Raw genomic sequence first — 20633 nt, forward strand, 5'->3', positions numbered from 1 at the left:
CTATGGAGAGAATATATCACACAATTTCAAAATTGAGGTCATTTTTGAAAAAATAAGGTATAGTGTCTTGAAATATTTTGTTCATGTCTAGAAGTATTACCGACATTTACATAATTTTCAGTGATATTTCAATGACAAAATGAAGTTTTTACTGTGATTTATGCTTCTAAATTGCTATACGTCTTTATTCATTGACACTTTCAAAAAAACGGGTTGACTGTGAATCGGAAAAAGTCAAAAAGAAATCTGTTGAATAATACGATTATATACAAATGTTGACACTGCAATATGCGCACTGGCACTTATTCTACCTTGGAAGATGTACTATATGCAAAATGACTAATTAATGTACTACAACAGATTTGTAGTTTTGAAATATGTTGCTCACGCATATCTACGTAATGTTCACGTCACTAGAGGGCGCGAATGATAGACGAGGTATGTGGCCTCGCGATATATACAAGATGGCCGCCGAAGATGACAATTCTTATGCGTCCGATTGATGGCGGGGATTGGGAGATATTGATACTGAAAACTAGTGCATGTACAACAAACTTATCCAAGTGCAATTGCCACACTACAGATCAACGCATCTCAACTGTTACGGAAAGTATACAGATATAAACACAAAGAATGTTAAGTATTTTCTTTATTACATCGCACACGTCACATTTTTTTTTAAATTTACAACAAAAATAAAATTATATATTTATATACAAAGACACTCAGAATACATAAGCTTACACACATAAATACATTTTTATATTGAACGGTCATGTAGCAGAAACAGTAATTTGACGAATCTTCTGAAATACTATTGCTTCCCTACACTGCAGGATGGGTTATAAAGTAAACCTTGTATCCTGTGTACTATATTTTTATAAAATATGGACGTTTAAGAATAAATAAATTGCACCCGAATTCATACCCAGTGCTGTGCTCTTTCGAGTACTGGGATAGAGTGCCCGTCAACGTAGCCATATTGGTGGTCTGTGTAATAAGGTGTCGCGTTATGCCAATCAGTGGGCGTAAGAGTAGCGACGTCGCTCTGTGGTTTTCTATGACGGCTATCCTCCGATGTCGTAATGCTGTTGTTGGAGGACACGATTCGTTGGGAGCACCCAGCACTGGCACCGAAGTCAGAATCGAGCCCAGGTCCCAGTGATGTAGAGGTATTCACGCTCGATATCATTAGACTGTTGTGAGGCGCCCTGACTCCCGATGTCAACTCAGCGGGGGAATATAGCTAGAAAAGAAGAAATTGGTCAGATTAATAATAAGTGGTTCATTTTGAAGCACATACATATGAACTCTGGGAAGCAACAAAAAATAAAAATAAATAAATAAATAAAACATTGTAACAATGTCATTTCACAGCAATGGTCGTTCAAGCTAACTAATGCGCAAAAAAGTCGATTAAGGTAGAAGCCTACTCATAATGACAATGTTCATTGGTTTATTGACTAAAAATCTAAAAATAAAGCTTTTGTATTATGGCACTATAAAATAGCACTGTTTTGTATATTATTTTAGGAAACTTGTCTTAATATTTTTCAAAAAATTGCTATCGCTATATAAAACACAAGGTTAGAGAAAAATTGCATTTTTTGCTCCTTTTTAAAACCCAGATTTTTTAAATAATCGAGAACAAAACACATCATGTCTATGCCTAATTTAAGATATATAGTCTCTGCCACAGAAACCTCTAGTAAAAGAACTGCATTGCTACTGATGCAATATCCACTAAAATACATCCATTATTTTCTCGAAAAATTAAGCTGGTGACCCCCCCTTTTTTTTTAAGTCACTAACCTTATATTTTCCGGAAGTACAGTTTACTGGGAAATGAATAAATTCTAGGTATTTGAAATCATGAGTTGAAGACACAACCAGGTGATGGGTACTCGCTCAGTTATCCACGAATTGCTCTGTACGGTTGAAAAGTGTACGTTTGGCTTACTCTTGACAAAAATTGCTACTTTCTCTTATCAAATTAAACGATTCATCAGTGACTGTGGCACATGGGGGGACAGAGAGGCGGTCGCCCCCTCGAAAAAAATGTTGGAGGCATCGCGGCCCCTTTTAAAATCAAACTGAAACCATTTGTGTCAGCAAAATTTGCCCCTCAAATGCAGGAAATAGAGTTACAGAGGGTCTAGATTTCAAAAGTTTAAAGGGGGAGCATGCCCCAGACCCCCTAGTAAGGTCGCGGTAAGGGATGGTGAGCAAATCCCCCCCCCCATCTTGAACTAGAAAGTTTCGTGCCGCCGCCTCTGTTCAAGCAAATAGAAAAACTTTTGGAAAAAATGCATGTTCTCGGGATGCATGAAGCGAATCCAAACCAAACCTTTACAAATCAATATATTCAAGTACAAATCGCATAGGATTGTGGTTTATCAGTTCCTTAAACACGTGATAATTTATACAAGGCGTACATACCTCATTATTTTTCCATGTGATATTCTGTAGGTATGGAATATTGGGAATACTCGTCAGACTACCACTCTGACTGTAGCTGTCTTCGATATAATAAATAGTCGGCACGCTGCTAGTGTTATTTGTTCCAAAACGACTGGTAGTGTTCGGCGATAGTGTCCGGCTATTTTCGAATAGTTCCAATGATTTTGCACGGGCACGAGAGTGGGGATTGTAAAGTTCCTGTCCACAGAAAGGCTTGTTATTTGTATGTAGATCAGAGTGCTTGGTCATCGACGGGTCAGAGTACGATGGGCGTCCTGTGTGTAAAGAGGCGCTTCGTAGTCGTTCCACGACGCGGGGTTTGAACGTAAAGTCCCGTAGGTTTGTACGTGAATGGATATTTGGATCGGAGTGGGTAACTACGCATGCGTCACCGCCAATGAATAACGAGCGTGGAATTTCTGGAAATGTAGACAAATTGGATAATTTAACGGGACGGTCAATACTGTTAGTTGAGCTTTTGACCGTCTTCTCACTCAATAATATATTAGAACAAGTAGAGCTTCGTGCATCGACACCACGGCTGATGAACCGCTGCCCATGCACACGGTCAATAATAGCTTTGTCTCGTCGAGCACGTAATCGGAATTTGTAGACTACGACACAGTGAAAAATCAGCAGCAGAACTAGAAATATCGCGACAAATATCAAAGGAAACATTAGGCTTGAATCCAATGAAGCTGTACCCTGGTCATCTTTTGGTTCGTCGTCTGTGTTGTCATTGCCCTCGTTGAAATCGCCCATTGGTATGAAGATTGCTGGTACATTAAATACACTGCCACTAGAGTTAGCCTGTGACATTGTGATTTTATCAGAAAATAATACCTCCTGATCGCAATTCTAAAAGGGTTTTGTGGAAACACTGAGACGCTCGCTTTAAGTGAAGTGAAGACGTTTCAAATGACGTTGAAAAACGAATGCAATGGTATTATCTGGATGACGTGTAACCGTTGCACCTGGGATTTTATTTCGGTGTGTCGTTGATTCCAAACCTGTGATTGGCTAACAGGAAAACAACGCACGAACACGTGTTAAAAGCTGGATATGGGGAAATTTTACCGTGCTGATTTCAGTACATCCGGGAACCTGGCCTTGGAAAAATATGGGGCAACTTGCAATGGTAAGCAGCAGTGAATAATATTTATTAGTTTTTTTAACAGATGAATAATTCCAGTTAATTGAACCATCTAACAAATTCCATAATTAATAAATGGAAAGATAACTGAAATGGTAGTTTAAGAAATGTGAAACAAAGAGAGTCACTGGAGGTATGTTAACCCGAATGACAATTTTGAAAATCACGTTGACTCTGAATGTAAACTAAATAAAAGTTTATACGTGAGGAAAGCGTGGTTCCTTTAACACTGAGTGCAGGCTATAAACACATGTAGTGATTCACAGAATATACAAATCAGTCACTTTATCATGAAACTATTTCTTTGACAGACAAATCATTGAAGCTGTACAATTGATGATAGTTGACAACATTTTTTTGGTATAATATTGTGTTTTTTTAAGTTCATTTCAAAACAAAATTAAAGATTTCTATACTTTTCAGCCAAAGCTTGTAAGTAATCTAATTCTTAAAGGGCGACAGTCGTCGTGCCGCGTCCTGTTCGATATGGGACTCATGGCGACGTATACAACGCGTGTAAAATATATTGTTTATTTACATGAATTCGAACACGCGCTGCGCGACGACCACCGCGCTTTAATGGTTTAGACAAAAAATACAAACAAACACTGTCACTGGAGTTTGTGGGAGTTTGTGATCCAGCTTGTGTAAGCTGTAGTCTACTGCACTGTGTAGATTCAATAATGCTCACGATAATGAGCAAACTTTTTATAATGAAACATATTTCTCGTATATCCACGTAGGAATGTTTTTTGTATTGTATTGCCCTTGTCTGGGTGCACAACGTGAGCGTGGACAAATTTCGATTATTAAGCATACATTTTGGTGAATGCTGGGTGGATGTGCAGCAAGGCGACTTGATGTTTTTTGGGGGCACACAGACACAGAACTATCAATTTTCAAATGACCGCTTGGAATAATATGGAGAAATTTGAGTAATTGGAAGTTTGCGCTTTCATGGGGCCTTCTATAGTTAGATTATCGGCTGATGATGGTTTTGTTCAATCAAAACATAGAATATTATGCACCATAGTTACTAAATGAACTTTAGACAATAATGACCGCTGAGATCTCGTTGATAGCGAGAGGCTGAATCACGAGACTTGTTTTTGGCCATAAAACAATCACAGTGTTTCATTCTCTCAAGTCGCCGTCCACTGATCAAAATAATCATTATGGATACATGTGGAACAGTAGATGCGATGAAGGGAGAGAATAAAACAAGTCACTTTATTTTACCCATTCTCTCTAGATCTTAACGAGATTTCGGCGGTCATTTAGGTCTGGGGTCCAGTATTATGAAAAGCATGTATATTCCCGCGTGTTACGAAGAATGTTAATAAGATAGTTTCGTTGCTATCATACTTCAAATTAAAAAAAACAAACAGAATGTTAAAAAACATTGTTGTCATCTTGTTCAGATAAAAAATCGCGTTTTTGTTACGTCACCCACACCATGAAAAATTACCATAAATATGGATTATCTGGTACCGATCGAGTTTCAATGATAACACGCGAAGCTAAACCCACTTCTTGAAGTCGTCACCTGCCTTGCGGCAAACGGTCATACCGTGTCGTTGTTTCAAACAAACGTCTACCCATGAGCCTTTGCGTTTTTAGCGTGCGTTGTTATCGTCGCTTGGGACTCAATTCCTGCGCGTGCGCAGGTGACGACCCCTCCCCCTTTAAGAATAAGTTCATGATATCATATATATAGTACCGGAATACCGGAACAACTAAAACGTATTCGCATTGTAATCACGGCGCCGACTAACAATGCCGTGATCGAACGTTCATCCTTTCTAAGATCACATATTATTATTATCATCGATTTTATTTCATAATAGCGAGTGGGTTGGTGGGGTTTTGACACCGAAACATACGATACCGATTAATTCAATGTGTTCGTTTACATTTTCCAGATTAGATAACTACAGAATGATCAGTGAACAACACGTTCAATTGAAGTGAGGAACATTAACATGATGTAAACATGGATATATAGCAAACAACTTTTATTTTCATAGTTAACACAAACAAAATAAAATAAAATAAAAAAGGAATACACAATTCAATCGTGTAACAAATATTGACATTTCGCATTGACTGTGTTCGCTGGACAGACAATCGGGACAATTATCGCGCAGCGTTCGAATTCCGTTTAAACAAACATTATAATACTGTACATGTATTTCGCACTATTCAATACAAAATTAACCTCCCATATATTATTACATTTCATGATTTAAATTCCTAAATGCGATAATTTGATTTCAATATTTCAACATGGGATTCTTTACATGCCAGCATTTTATTCACTTGAAAACAGTTTTAACAAGCGATCATTTTGAGTCCTGCATATAATCATTTTATTTCACTGGGGACTCGTAGCTTGTATCAAATGATAGCATGCAAATATCAAATGATAGCATGCAGATATCAAATGATAGCATGTCGAAATCAAATGATAACATGCAAATATCAAATGATAGCATGCAGATATCAAATGATAGCATGAAGAAATCAAATGATAACATGCAAATATCAAATGATAACATGTAGATATCAAATGATAGCATGTAGAAATCAAATGATCATAATTTTGGCAATGCCGCTATCAATTTTCTACGACAAATGTCTCAGAGCGCTGATGTCGCTATGTCGTCATCATCACCAACCGCTTCTCTATCGGTGCCATCAGTGACCGTGTTGTCGCCCGGAGACCCGGTAAACATCAATCTTAGAAGGCTTTTCAAATACACAATGAATTCTACGATTGTGATGACCGATACCCCGATGTAAAGTCCAAGTAATCCGCCAACGTCACTCATCAAGTCATCTTTCTGTTTGAAATAGAAACAAAATAAAAACTGATGTTTACACACTTGCGTGTATTTAGTTTATAGGGCAAATCGAATAATTTATTCGAAATTTGCATTCCCACTTTTAGTGTCTGCATCATCTCACTGTTTTATTCAAGCTATGTAAGTTTTTTGGATTTTGTACAGTTCTAAAATCGAATTTAGATAGACATGGTATTCAAGTCAGTTACTGTATGTCCATGCCAGTCAACCAGAGATAGTGACCCACTTACCGTGTACGCTTCTGATTCCTTCACCATGTCAACACTCAAACTTTCAAAATACACTGAGATCGCTGCCAGATTCTTCCTGCAAATAGAGCTTGTTATTTTAGTCATATCGAAGTCATGTATAATGCTATTTCTTTCTCGATGAAAAACAGATAATTTGACCACATTATGGGTGGACACGTCATACTTACTGAGCAGAGTTCATGTCTGTAATTTTCTTTGCTTTTGGGTTAATAGCGTGCAGACTTTTCAGCAATTGTCCCTGTGTGCGAAAAAAATGAAATAATATGAAGTATGCCAAATCGATCCAGCAAAACGACGAGTAAACTAAAGTGTACCTGAAAATGATTATGTTAAGTTAAACACGTGATCTATCTAACTCTTCGTTCTCGTGAGACATTCCGCCCGTCTTCTATACGCATGGAGCCGGGAATAGCCACTGGTGGCGCTGTATACAATTGAAACCTATTTAGGCCTGCCTACGCTCATTCAGACTTTATGCAGTGTAAAGGCCAGAAACACTTTAATTTGGTGACACGTTTAGTATGATAGAAAACGTGTAGTCTTCAAATTACCACAATAGACAGAGTGTGGGTCAAGACCGAATATACGTGATTCCCGCGTTTCATAATAAATGTTTTCTACTATAATTGCACTTTCAAATAATATTCATTAGATGTGTCTCCGTCATATCCTCGTTAAATGTTCCTTTTTTTCCATTTTCCACAACGAATACTTCATTACAGTGAGGTCAATTGCAATGTACGTTTTATGTAAGTGACTTTCAGCATCGTCAATGAGGTTTGTCAACCAACCGTCATTGGTGGTACTGAACGTTGTGTTCGTCGTGTTCGAAGCCCACACATATGCGACGCTACCAGATATACACAAACTAACGATTTGTACACACTCCCACCATGATACTCTGTAATGTGCAATTACAATTCTGATTCCACAATAATTTTGAATATAAAGTCAACAGTCAAAATTTTTAAGTTGAAGCAAAGTCCCTGCTCGGGTACAAACTCGCAACTCGGGGGGTCAATAGTGGACACTTACCAACGATGCCAGAGGAGTCAGTGTATAAATTACATTGTGAGAGGTCCCTTTTGACATTTGCATTGTTGTCAAAGGGTTTCTTTTAACATTTGCACTGGCCAAGGGGCCCCTTTTTGACATTTGCAAGTGGCAAGGGTTCCGTTTTTCGACATTTTTGGGAATTAAAGGGGTCGTATTTATGCTGTGTTGACAGAACATGTCAAATAAAGCAATGATAGATTCATTTTTACCATGATTTTGAACTAGTGTATATTAATAACGGATATGTTTTCTTATAAATTTGATTCAAGGGGTGGGTTTTTCTCTAAAAATTGTTTCAAGGCGTGGGTTTTTGACTGATCTGGTCTCCCGGACCGCCATTTTTACCAAACGTTTGTGACTCGCATACTGTTATATAAACAATGCAAGTGCTCCGCCGGGCTCCAAGCTCAAATGTCATTCAATTTACCAGGAAATCGATACCAGAAGTGCGCCCTCGTGTCGGTGAAATACTATGCAAAAGAATCTACTCCACTCGTGCATTATCTTATACTGACCATTTTCTAAAACTATTCTTCATATCAGAAACAGTGACCGTTTTTATGAGTACAGAAACGCAATAAGCAATAATTGTTATTCATATACATAACTATTTTCCTTGGAAACCGAGCTCGTTTTCGATATATTCAGTAAAGTAAAACACGGCACCCCCGCACTAATAAAAACATAATAGATGTATATATTTAAAAGTCAGAAAATAATGTAAGCAGACTTACTAGTGAGCTCTCTGACGGCCAAGTTGACATTGATACCGTGTTGTCATACGATTCCTCACTGGAAAATTAAATCAGAATGTGTCAATATATCTTTTTAATAAATACCGCCCTCTACCGACCAGGCAACTCTGTGACTTTTTTTTTGGTATCCCATCAATAGAAACTGCCTGGTAGAATACGACGGAACATGAAGCCCCCATCCCCATTTTAGTTCATCTAATGCCAAGTGTAACATCGCTTCTTTTATTTATGTTTTAATATACTTACAAGCATTGCGGTGGACATTCGCATTCCAATAAACCTTTCCGATAAAAATAATGGATTATCTGTCGACATGCCTCTTGCATAGTGTCTAGTATATTGCATCTGACCTGGTCTTTATAATAGGTGTCTGTACAACCACAGTAGTTCATCATTGCTTCCTGTACGCACATCTTTCTACATGACTGCAAATAATAATGTGTGATAGCTGCTATATTATATGTCAGTAAAGGGGTGTCACCTGCGTATGCGGCGGAATTGAGTCCCAAGCGATGATAACAACACACGCTGAAACGCAAAGGCTCATGGGTTTGTAAACAATGACACGCTATGGCCACCTGACGCATGCGTAGTTAACGACTCCCCCACTTTAAAGACAGCTTATTTTTGACGAACATTGAGCTACATATCAAAACGGCGGATGTGAATGTGCGCTTACTCCCACTTCTGTCACATACGTCCAGTTTCGTGCCACGGTGAAATATAACTAACCCACTTAATTGCACGCGCCGACACCGCTAGAGAAATCGCTACAATATATTATGTGGCGTCATCACATTTGTTGGAGGTACCAGTGGTGCATCACGCTAATGTCGGGGTGATGGAATATTGATGTCATTTTATATCTGAATTCAAAGTTCATATTAACATAATTTTAAATTTTGAATAAAATGCATAACAAGCTTACCAGACTGGAGTATATTTTCCCGTTGAATAGATATGTATCATTTGACACACAGTTTCCGTACGGGTGAGGCATTCTACTGAATACTTTCTGAAATGCAACATGATATATTAGTACGCATATTTTATTGCCTTATGTTCGGCATTCGGCACATTGGACTGAAATAGTCTTCTATCATAAGTTTTTGAAGATCAAAATGTTAATATTAAACGAAACTGCACTATTATTTACCTGCTGCACGGCGAAAGATGTTGCAGCACCAGTCTTGGCTGTCAGACCTCTATCCTCTGGCCACGGCATTTCATTATTGCCGTGTACAGTGACTCTGACACCTGCTGACTGTCCATATATGCCAAGATATTCATCCTGTTCCATAAATAAAGTCAGTTTCAGACCTTAAAAATAAAAAATAATACGTTTTATTTTATTACTTCCCGTGTTACGTTGGTAACTGCTCAATATTCTCCCCTAAGTCACTTGTAGAAAATATTAACTTGTTTATGTATTCTAAATGAACGCCCATGGAAATTGAATTGATTTGCGTTGTGGGCGTGTCAATGGAACGACTCCATCAAGTATAGATTGGGCAAAAACGCCCAGATGTTTCAAGCCGGCTTGTTCTCTTTCCAAATAATAAGTTCTCGAACCATGGATTTTACGCTGGCCAATATGTGTCTTGGGAAAAAGTATCAATGAATACACATTTATTCTAGCCAATTAATAATAGGGACATTAAATACTAATCATGAGAACCTGCCAGCGATTCACAAATAGCCAGTCGACGCGATCGATACATAATACAAAGATACATGGACGGTATTCCAAGAGAAACAAGAGTATTTCATGATGAAATTGTTTACGCGTATATGTTGATCGACTTAATGAGTTGATTAAGAGTGAATGGTTGTGTTATGTCTGTCATTGTTTAGGCGAGGTTCTGGACGGAACTCAACTCAGTGATTTGGAACTAATTAGAGATAACCGTCGCTATTCGGACTGCTATTTCTGACAGTTTAGTATTCGTAGTTATTAATGTAGTGAACGATTGATCAAAAGATATGACATATTCAGTACTTAGTGTGATTGGCTTTATGATTGAAGGTTACGCCTTAGAGTTTTAATACTGTTTTGTAATTGGTTAAGGTTTTGAAAATGAATAAAGAGTTTTAGTTGGTCTTGGCGAGTACACAAGGACAGAGGCAGTCCAGTCTTGGAGAGTCTTGGGGCGAGTCTTGAGATGCAGTCTTGGACAGAGTCTTGGGTCAGCCTTGCGATAGTCTTGGGGATTTTTCCCCAGGGCGCTGTGTCTTATAGAGCGCTCGACTGATCGACTAAGACGAAAGTTGAAACGTATTTTGTTGTGTGTCATATTTGACTGTAAAGTTAAAACGACTTTCCCGATCCCGTACCTCAAGGGGACGCGATAGAGAGACGAGACGAGATTCCCCCTGACACGTGTGGAGAACCCTAGAGGAGATCCCGGGCAGGTGTTTAACACACATTGACATCCTGTAAAGAAAAGTAAAATGGCGAAGGTGTGTCTTTCTTGTGAACCGAATTAGCAACTCGATGGCAGAGACAAAACTGCGCTTGACGACTAACGGCTTTACCCGAATCACACCGATGTACAACGCTGAAGACATGAAGACTCCGGAGCCCGTTCGGAAGGACGAGTATCGAATAGGACTTGTGTAGCGGAAGACATCAGAGACAAGATGAAGATAAAGAACGACCCGGACTAACGCGACGACAAGAGAGAAGACGCTGTAGAGACTTTGATTAGAACTTTAGCTATCTGTGTATTGCTTAGAGAACCGCTCGTTGGACACTGTAACGAACACTGTAACTCAAGACGTTGAACTTTTTTCCAGAATCTCAACACTATTGTTTAGTATGTAACGTATTTCTTGCTTGCTTTTCCTATCGTTTTTACCGTGTTTTTTTGTGATGTTGAATTGTATGTTATGTGAGCGCCCAGATCTTTGTTTTGAAGTGATATTTAGTAACGTTCAAGGTCCTTTATAACGATTTAAGCGCGTTTCAGTGGACAAGTATTGCAACACAGTGTTTTGAGTTTTGTGAAGTTTTATGGTGTTTTAATGAGTTTATGAGTATGGAATATGATGGGAGGAATGATGCCCCCACGTGTTTTTAAGAGTTTTGAGATTTGTCGATGTACAGAGATATCGACGTTTTAAGAGTGTTTTTTGTTTACGTGTTTTTTCGGAATACTTCTGATGCTTTTTGAGTTGATACGAGTTGAGAGCACCTTTGTAACGTTTTTTAATGTCTTTTTGGAATGAGAAGTGGTGCGCTTATATACGTATTGTTTGATAACGCAAGCTTTTGTTCATGATTGACAGGATTGTATGTGACTTAGTAGTGTCTATCGTTTTAGTCTTTTCCCGTCTTTTTTGCCAGAGGAGTAATGTGTTATGAAAGCGACATTGTCTTTGCATTCCGTTTCCACGCCGTATGACTTTTGTTTAGATTAATGACCTGTGAGTTCAGTTGAAGTTTATAAGCGTACATGACAGGAGTTTGATTAATAGCTTGTTTATTCGTTGTTTATTAGTTACCGCTTGCAATGCTTTAACCGAGAGACGCATCCCTGGTAATCACGTGATCGTGCTGTCGACGGCCGCGATTGGCCGATCGCTTGGTTACACCGCTACGCCTTAGTTTTTTTTGACCTTTTGATATAGAGTTTGTAACATTAGTAACGGAGACAGTGCAGCGAAGGGTTACCTCAGCGAACCGTTTTGAGAAAAGCGAGTTGATTGGTAGCCTTTCTCTTGTTTTTTTTTGTGTGACTTTATAACCATTGTATTTCGAATTATACTAATCAGTTTATTAATGAGTGTGTTTTACTTTTTTGATTTGTACCTTTTCTTAGTATTGTATTTAACCCTATGACGATGAGTATATGACGGTATCTTTGATTTATGAACGTGCAATACCGGGAGGCATGACTCAGTTTGAGTAAAGGGATGTAAGATGAAATTGTTTACGCGTATCTGTTGATCGACATAATTAGTTGATTAAGAGTGAATGGTTGTGTTATGTCTGTCATCGTTTAGGCGAGGTTCTGGACGGAACTCGACTCAGTGATTTGGAACTAATTACGAGATAACCGTCGCTATTCGGACTACTATTTCTGACAGTTTAGTATTCGTATTTATTAATGTAGTGAACGATTAATCAAAAGATATGACGTATTCAGTACTTTTTCTCCAGGGCGTGTGTCTTATAGAGTGCTCGACTGACCGACTAAGACAAGAGTTGAAACGTATTTTGTTGTGTGTGTCTCATTTGACTGTAAAGTTTAAGTGACTTTCCCGATCCCGTACCTCAAGGGGACGCGATAAAGAGACGAGACGATATTCCCCCCTGACAGTGTGGAGAACCCCTCAGAGAAGAATTTACCCCTGATAATTTACTAGACTGACATAGGCAATATTCGCCCGATAACACGCCCCTAATTGGCCCCACAAAGGTCTGGGAACAATGAAGTTTATTGAATCATGAACTGAGCGAACATGATTCACTTCTTATAACAGGATGACTAAGATAATGTCATGTATGCCATGTTTTGTAATCAAATTATCTGTAAAATTACGGCAATTTTCCTCATGAACGTTACCAAAGTCAATTATATGTTATTTAGTAAAAATGCAATAACAGTGTTATTATTATATGGTGAATAATGAGATTTATTAACGTAATTGACATGAGAACCCACAACGAAAACCAGTTATACAAAATAAAGATAGCGAGTTAACAAATACAACAGTTTAAAGTGCCTGTGCAATGCCCACCCTCACATTTCCCATTTTAGATCTGTGTCCCACTGAAAAGGGTAGTTATTGATTTTTTTGCTGAAAATGATTACTCCTATCCAAGTAAAATTGGGATATTTCTCATGTTGTAGCCACGCCCACCTATCGTGAAACGGTCGACTGTTTCCGGATTTCCGACTCTCGCCGAAAGTGCGCCACCAAATGACAAAATGTGAGAGGAAGTCATACCCCTTAGCCGTAATAACACTGGTCGTTCAGTATACTTTTAAACGATATACATTTTTCGGTCGGCGTTTTTTCTTTTTTTTTGTCTATTTTATTTTTAGATGTTGTGTTGTGGGCAGTTGCAGTGAAACGTATAGTCGTAGTATAAGTATTCACACGTTTCTAATCGATCCGAAGGTGCGACATCACTTAACCTTAGATTCATTTTTTGGAGAAAAACTGTCCTCGTCCATAAAAAAAACGACTACCGGGGTAGGTTTAAAGAGAAACGCCGACAACGTAAACCTGGCGCAACACTTTTGAAAGAAATAGATTCCGGACCAGCCCATGATCACCGAGGCGGATTTCAAATCAGTTGACTTTTTTGCGATCCTGGTTAGCTGCAGTTAGATCCTGGTTATCGTTTTATAGAGACCATTTAGTCCCTGTTAAGTAAAAGGTAGCAATAATTTTGACAGTGACACGAAAACGAAGCGTCGGACAAACAGGAAATTACACAGCCCTTACACACTGCTAACTGTTTTCATTTTCGAAGGCTAAAAGTTTCTGAATTGTTTGGTGATTGGTGTTGAATGTCGAATTCACACCTCTGTTCTTTTTTACCTCCATGCTTGCAGCTTGAACTGCGTAATAATTTATGAAATAAGAATCCGGGCATGGTCAATGTATTTCACCAAATAAAGTTTTAATACTATGTTATAATTATGATAATCACGCCATGGATCACGCTAACTCGAATCCACTCTGAATTTATCTGTGTGTCGATCTCGATTATTTTTGTTATCCAATTAAACGCCGCTTTTAACGCATTTGCCCTCGCCGTGACCCGACGCGTTCACCTATTTCAACAAAATGTCAATATATTTCCACGCGGCTGTCATTTATTTAGTAACTGTGATTTGTCGTTTTTTTAATTATTTTATAGTAATCACTATAGTCTAATGTTTAGAATGTCAAAATATGTTCTCTTTTATTTTAATTTTGAAAGTTTTACTCAGACGATCGTTGAAATAAAACAGTGTAGTGACGTGCCTAGTAACCTGCTAAATAACGAGATAATTCCGACGTCAAATTCTATTTTGTCCAGCAACAGTGTACAAATGTGCACCGGTGTCGGTGTCGGTGACGATCACGGTGACCAGCTACACCAGAACGGACATATTTCGCATCTAACTCAACCTCATGCAACAACAATTGATACTATGTGTTCATTATGGTCCATTCTTCCTCGACGAACAAGTACATAAGTGACAATATAGTCAAAGACGAGAAAACTGCACAAGAAATTTGCCTTATTTACACGTATCGGCAATGCAAGCTGCCATGCAACTTCCCCTTCTGACGTCACAAGGGGAATTTATGTATGCAAATGAGAAGTTAATGAGGAGTCTCGTTTCAAAATACACAAAAATAAAGTTGTCATAGACTGAGTTTAAAACACATTTTTTCACTTAAAAAAAATAATTCATGCTTAGAAACATAAAAATTAATAATATTTATGTACCAATTGATAATTTTAGGCGTGAAAATAGCAGCCATTTCACAGGCACTTTAAGTGGGACAAGTACTGAGAGGTAAACCTAATAAAAATGGCCTAAATTTGTCAGAGAATTTATGACTAGACTATATTCAAGTTTTTTTCAAAATATAAGTTCACTCCCTCGCATATAGTGCTACCTGTAATCTATTGTACGTGCTCCAAAATATAAGATTCAGCACCTCGTAATTATACTAGTAGTCTTTCTAAAATTCACAGTATTACCCAGTTTTCACAACTTTTTGTAGCCATCGCTTCCAGTATAAGGTGTTTCCCGGAACTTGGGCGTAGTAGTAGCAATATGTACAGTATCACAAACCAAACAATACAACTCCATACATATAATTTTTGTTATTTTAACGTTTTGTTTTTTTACTTACCTTTTTACTTTACCTTTTATTACTTTCAGGCAAAAATGAATTTGTAATTTCATTACGGTGTAATAAAACTGTATTATTATTATTATTATTATTATTATTATTATTATTATTATTATTATTATTATTATTATTATTATTATTATTATTATTATTATTATTATTATTATAGTGTATGCCTTAATACTACCCTGTGCCGATATGATATCCATTATTTGACGTTTTGTTTTGAACAATTTGCAACAGTACTCGCAGTACTTCAAACCGTCCAACTAATTGCGTCGGTATTTTTTTCTTGATATTCTTTTACAGAACTAGATTCAAATTCTATACATTACGGTAAACTTGTGGGCATGTATTCACACTTACCGAATTCGGCGCCAGCGTTAAATGCACTCCTGGGTTCCGAACCATTGGACGCCACATTGAATGTATAGCAATTCCCAAACTCCCTGTTAGGCAGCCATTGAAAATCACTGCAATGACAATAATACATACAGTGTCAACGTTGCGTGTTACGTGTTGCGAGTTTTTCTATCATAGTTTCGATCTTTATCGTTACCAACCCTTCCAATCTCTCTAATCCCAAAAGTACATCAAGTGTGCTAGTTTACACTCATTTGAATAAACAGTATAGAGATTTTTTGATTTGCAAACTGATACAAACTAATTAGTGAGTGTTGACTGCGAGTTCCAAATAATGGAATTTATCGTCATGAGTGAAATAAGAACAAGTTCCCCTAAGCAGCAATTCCCCACGCCACCAAATAGTCTGTAGAGCATACCTGTAAGAGCATTTAACCCCGGCATACGAACATTGTAATATGAAATCCTCTGGCTTATGTCCGTATTCCTTCAATTCGTTTCTTTTCAGTTTCAAGATAGACCTAAGATCACTGAAATCCGGCGTGGAGCTGAACGTGACAAATCCGTTCCAATCCGGCGGTTCCTCCCTCCTGACGCGATCAAACATTGGATCTTTGTAAACCGTGTACTCGAACTCGTCAAAAACATCGGCGTCTGTACTGATTTCTCTGAAAATGTCACTCCAGTTACCATGGAATACATCTAGAGCTTCTGGGCGGCTAGCTATTTTGATCAATTAAAAAGAAAACTCTCAGTAAATGTGAGGATTGATACTGCGATTCTAATTAATTAATTGATTGATTGACCACGAAGTAGAAATACGTAAAGCTGTGAATTATTTATGTAGAAAATAATATGAGGTTATTACGAGAATTCCTCAAAGTATGCACGAAGACAGTACGGCAGGAGTATCGACCGACGCGCAGCGGAGGTCAATGCGCGGCGTACTGTCTGAGTGCATACGTTGAGGTATTCTCGTAATAACCTTATTATTATACATCTTTTCCTTCCAAGAATATATCATGGGAATGTCGAAACCAAAAACTTGTTTGTGTGGAGTCCGGTCAAACCCTGATGGCAGCCATGTTTGTTTTTTTATTATTAGAGCATGCTTACGCGCGTAATCATTCCGTATTTGGAATTCGCATTTCCTTATATGGTAGGATGAAAATACCCCGCAAAATTACAGCACGCTGTAACTTATGGCGTTACGATGACAGATGTATAATAATAAATGTTACGTACATTGATACACACAGTTTGGCCAAAATTCGTCTTCAGCATCATGACAGTCCGGTACAGCATTACATGCATGGATCTCATCAATACAAAAACCACTGTTACACGTGAAGTATCCTTTGGGACACTGTCCTGTTTCATCAACCGTTGCTGAAACAAAAAGTACATTCATAAATGCTGATATTGATTCTGTTTCGATTTCTTTGTTTATGTTTATTCCGTCTAACGAAGTTATAATAGGATGACTTTAATGAACCGACGGAAAACGATTAATCACCTTGCTCTCCAACACACCAGCCGCAACTTAGTGGACACGAAATTTTCATAAAAACTTCATTCTGTTGACATTCTCCGTTGCTGGCCCAGTACCTGCATTCTTCGTTCCGGTCTAAACAGTCTGAAATAAATAAATCATCAATTTACCAATATCAATATCACATGACCACGTGTTATTAGATATGTGATATTTTCATGACATTTCGTATTACGAGGTTTCATGTTATTATTAGAAAAAAATCACGAGATTCGATATACAATGCTGAGATTGTGGATTGGTAATAATAAATTAAATGAAAAAATATTAATTTAAGCGACCCTTCTAAATTAGGTCATATATTGTTTTGAAAAACATCATTTACACATTTAACGTTTTTAGCGTGTTCTATAGCAGGTTCACATATTTACAGTGTGAATGCAACGTTAATACATCCAACCAAGATGCTGCCCCCCCCCCTCACACACACACACACACGTACTGTGTTACCTAATGATATACATGCAAGTACACCATATAGTAATTATATCATTACTTACATAATTCCAATCCTGGACACTGATCCTCGTCACTTAAATCGATGCAATCAATATAGCTATTACAGCGCTGCCATGCATATATACATTGCCCATTAGAACATTTGAACTCGTCCTCGTTGCAATCTCCTAATAGAGGGAAACAACACCATTTCTGTAATAATTATAGCGCCACAGTCGTCTCGCCGCTTCCTGGTTAATATTGGTCTCACGAGACTTGTACGACGCGTGTTTTAAACATTGTTTACACGAACACGCGCTGCACGATGACTATGAATGTTGCCGTCAAAGTAAATGTGTGTACTAATACTACATAGAAAAGGGGCAATGTGTCGCGCACAATGACTTACGATATTCGCAGTCCTGTTCGTCACTTTGGTCGCCGCAATCGTCTTTCCAGTCACATAATTTGTCCGAAGTTATACATCTTTGATTCCCACAATGGAACTCCCAATGTTGGCAGTGGCCTGCAAAATTAAAGTTAAATCGTAGGTATATATAAGAACACTTACAATTTGTTCCGCATTTCGTTATTGGTTTGAATTTCATTTAACAATCGGTTCATTTATAATAAATTAACATACTAATACTAATTAATTGTAGAACTGAAATTGTCCTCGTAGGCAAGTGTATTGGTGTGTTACGGTGACAGTTTATAACGACTATACGTACGATATTTACAATCCTCTTCATCACTGCCATCCATACATTCAGTTATATAATTGCACTTGTTAGATAACGGGTGACATATGCCATCGTCACAGTAAAAACCAGTACAGACAGCGCTATGTTCATACTCGTAATCTGCAGAGATAGTAAAGTACAATTATTGTTCATTAATGTAGTTTACAATATGTGTGACCATTGGCGAATGTTATAAATTATCAATAATATCATCATTAACGTACATGTTTGTTACTAACAAAAAAGTGTTATGACAATTCGAGTTACGCAAATTCATATTGAAGGATATCGATTTGACATAAATTTTGCCCGAAAATTGAAGACCATTGCGGTTTCAGGTACATACCGCAGTTTTGCTCGTCCTCTCCAGCGTAACAGTCTTCCACTACGTCACATTGACGTTTGCCATCGATGCAGATTCCACTGCCGCTACCCGATGCGCATCTGAATTGTTCACTACTACATTGGTAATGACCTACAAATGAAAACAAAAACAAGATTTATTTTGAAATTGTACTGTATTATAATTTATTATACAACATTGCCACCAGAGCAGAGCTTGGAAGTTATCCCCATATGACTGTAGTAATAAAAATGAAATTACATGTTGATGATATATGGCTACCATTCTAAACACTGTGAATAATAAAATACTCACATATAAATAAATTTAATTCATAATTAAGTCATATTTAGAACTCGTCAAAAATATCATTCATGAAATCAACATCACATAGTTGAGGATATTGAATACTTATATATACCCTCAGATGCAAGAAAGTAATACTAGTATTCAGTGTAATAACAGGGCTATTGGTAAAGTAGTACGTGCATTACTAGAATGTAACCATCAAGTAATGTCAGGTGTACGTTCTCTGTTTTAACGATACAATTTCACTTTATCATAAGAGCATTCCGAGATTACAAAAAACAAGACTCATTTTAAAAAGCTACCATTGACAAGTTCTAGTGATAGTTTTATTTTTAACAGCCTTGCTGAATTTGTGAATGCTATCGTTATATTTAACAAAGATTTTGAGCTGTATTTCCACGAGGCAATTCATGAAGCAATACATCGAGTAACTGACGAGGCAACGCGAATAGATTGTAGACGACGATACTGATTACACAAGGCAAATGAAGGCGCGACTCGTCGACAATGGCAGGATACTATCGTATCGACCATTCTTTGTTGCGCAGTTTCAATCGTTGTTTACCACTTTAAACACATATTATGGATGAATGTTATTTGTTTGCACTATAATATCAGTAATGTTGATGAGCGCTCCATCTATATTAAAATGAAAGTATTATATCTCAGTGGTGTTGCTTCGCACAATAAAAAATTGTCCGACCAATGATAAGGTCGCGAAAATTTCAAGAGGTCATTTTATTTCACAGAAGTGGGTTGAACAAATCATGTACTAGATAACACATTTTTTGTATTTTGTACCAAAAACAATAATTTAAAACATAATTGTAGTGTAGTGTAGTGTAGTGTGGTGTGGTGTGGTGTGGTGTGGTGTGGTGTGGTGTAGTGTAGTGTAGTATAGTGCAGTGCAGTGCAGTGCAGTGCGGTGCAGTTTAGTGTAGTGTAGTGTAGTGTAGTGTAGTGTAGTGTAGTGTAGTGTAGTGTAGTGTAGTGTAGTGTAGTGTAGTGTAGTGTAGTGTAGTGTGGTGTGGTGTGGTGTGGTGTGGTGTGGTGCGGTGCGCCGCAGTGCAGTGCAGTGCAGTGCAGTGCAGTGTAGTGTAGTGTAGTGTAGTGTAGTGTAGTGTAGTGTAGTGTAGTGTAGTGTAGCGTAGTGTAGTGTACCTCAGACGACTCACCATAATCGCATCCGAATTCATCGCTTGTATCAGGACAATGCCATGAACCATCACAAACCAGAAAAGGTTTGATACAATGTATGCCGTTGTTACATACAAAATCTCCCGTCAAACAAGGAACTGTAATTTGAAAGATCATATTTAGTAATTAGGGCATGACAATGTACGACATCAGCATGGTCACCTTGTTAGTATGTTATATGTATGACGCGCGGTGATGACACTTACCATAGTATGGATTGTATTTGGCATTCGTCATTATGGCGACAAAGGGGAAGTATTTACTCGCAGCTAGAGCCGATGC

The 20633-nt window shown here is 37.9% G+C and overlaps 1 protein-coding gene across 1 annotated transcript; it reads right to left on the reverse strand.

Moving 5' to 3' along the window:
- Positions 1-636: 636 nt before the first annotated feature.
- LOC144343166 (uncharacterized) lies at positions 637-3418 on the reverse strand. Its single transcript, XM_078005879.2, has 2 exons — positions 2440-3418; positions 637-1246 (listed from the first exon to the last, which is right to left on the reverse strand). Exons 1-2 carry the CDS (start codon positions 3277-3279, stop codon positions 923-925), a joined length of 1164 nt encoding a protein of 387 aa, XP_077862005.2. The 5' UTR covers positions 3280-3418; the 3' UTR covers positions 637-922.
- Between the last annotated feature and the right edge of the window lie 17215 nt (positions 3419-20633).

This window comes from Saccoglossus kowalevskii, chromosome 9 (genome assembly GCF_978046115.1).
Source record: "Saccoglossus kowalevskii chromosome 9, keSacKowa6.1, whole genome shotgun sequence".
Taxonomy (NCBI): Eukaryota; Metazoa; Hemichordata; class Enteropneusta; family Harrimaniidae; genus Saccoglossus; species Saccoglossus kowalevskii.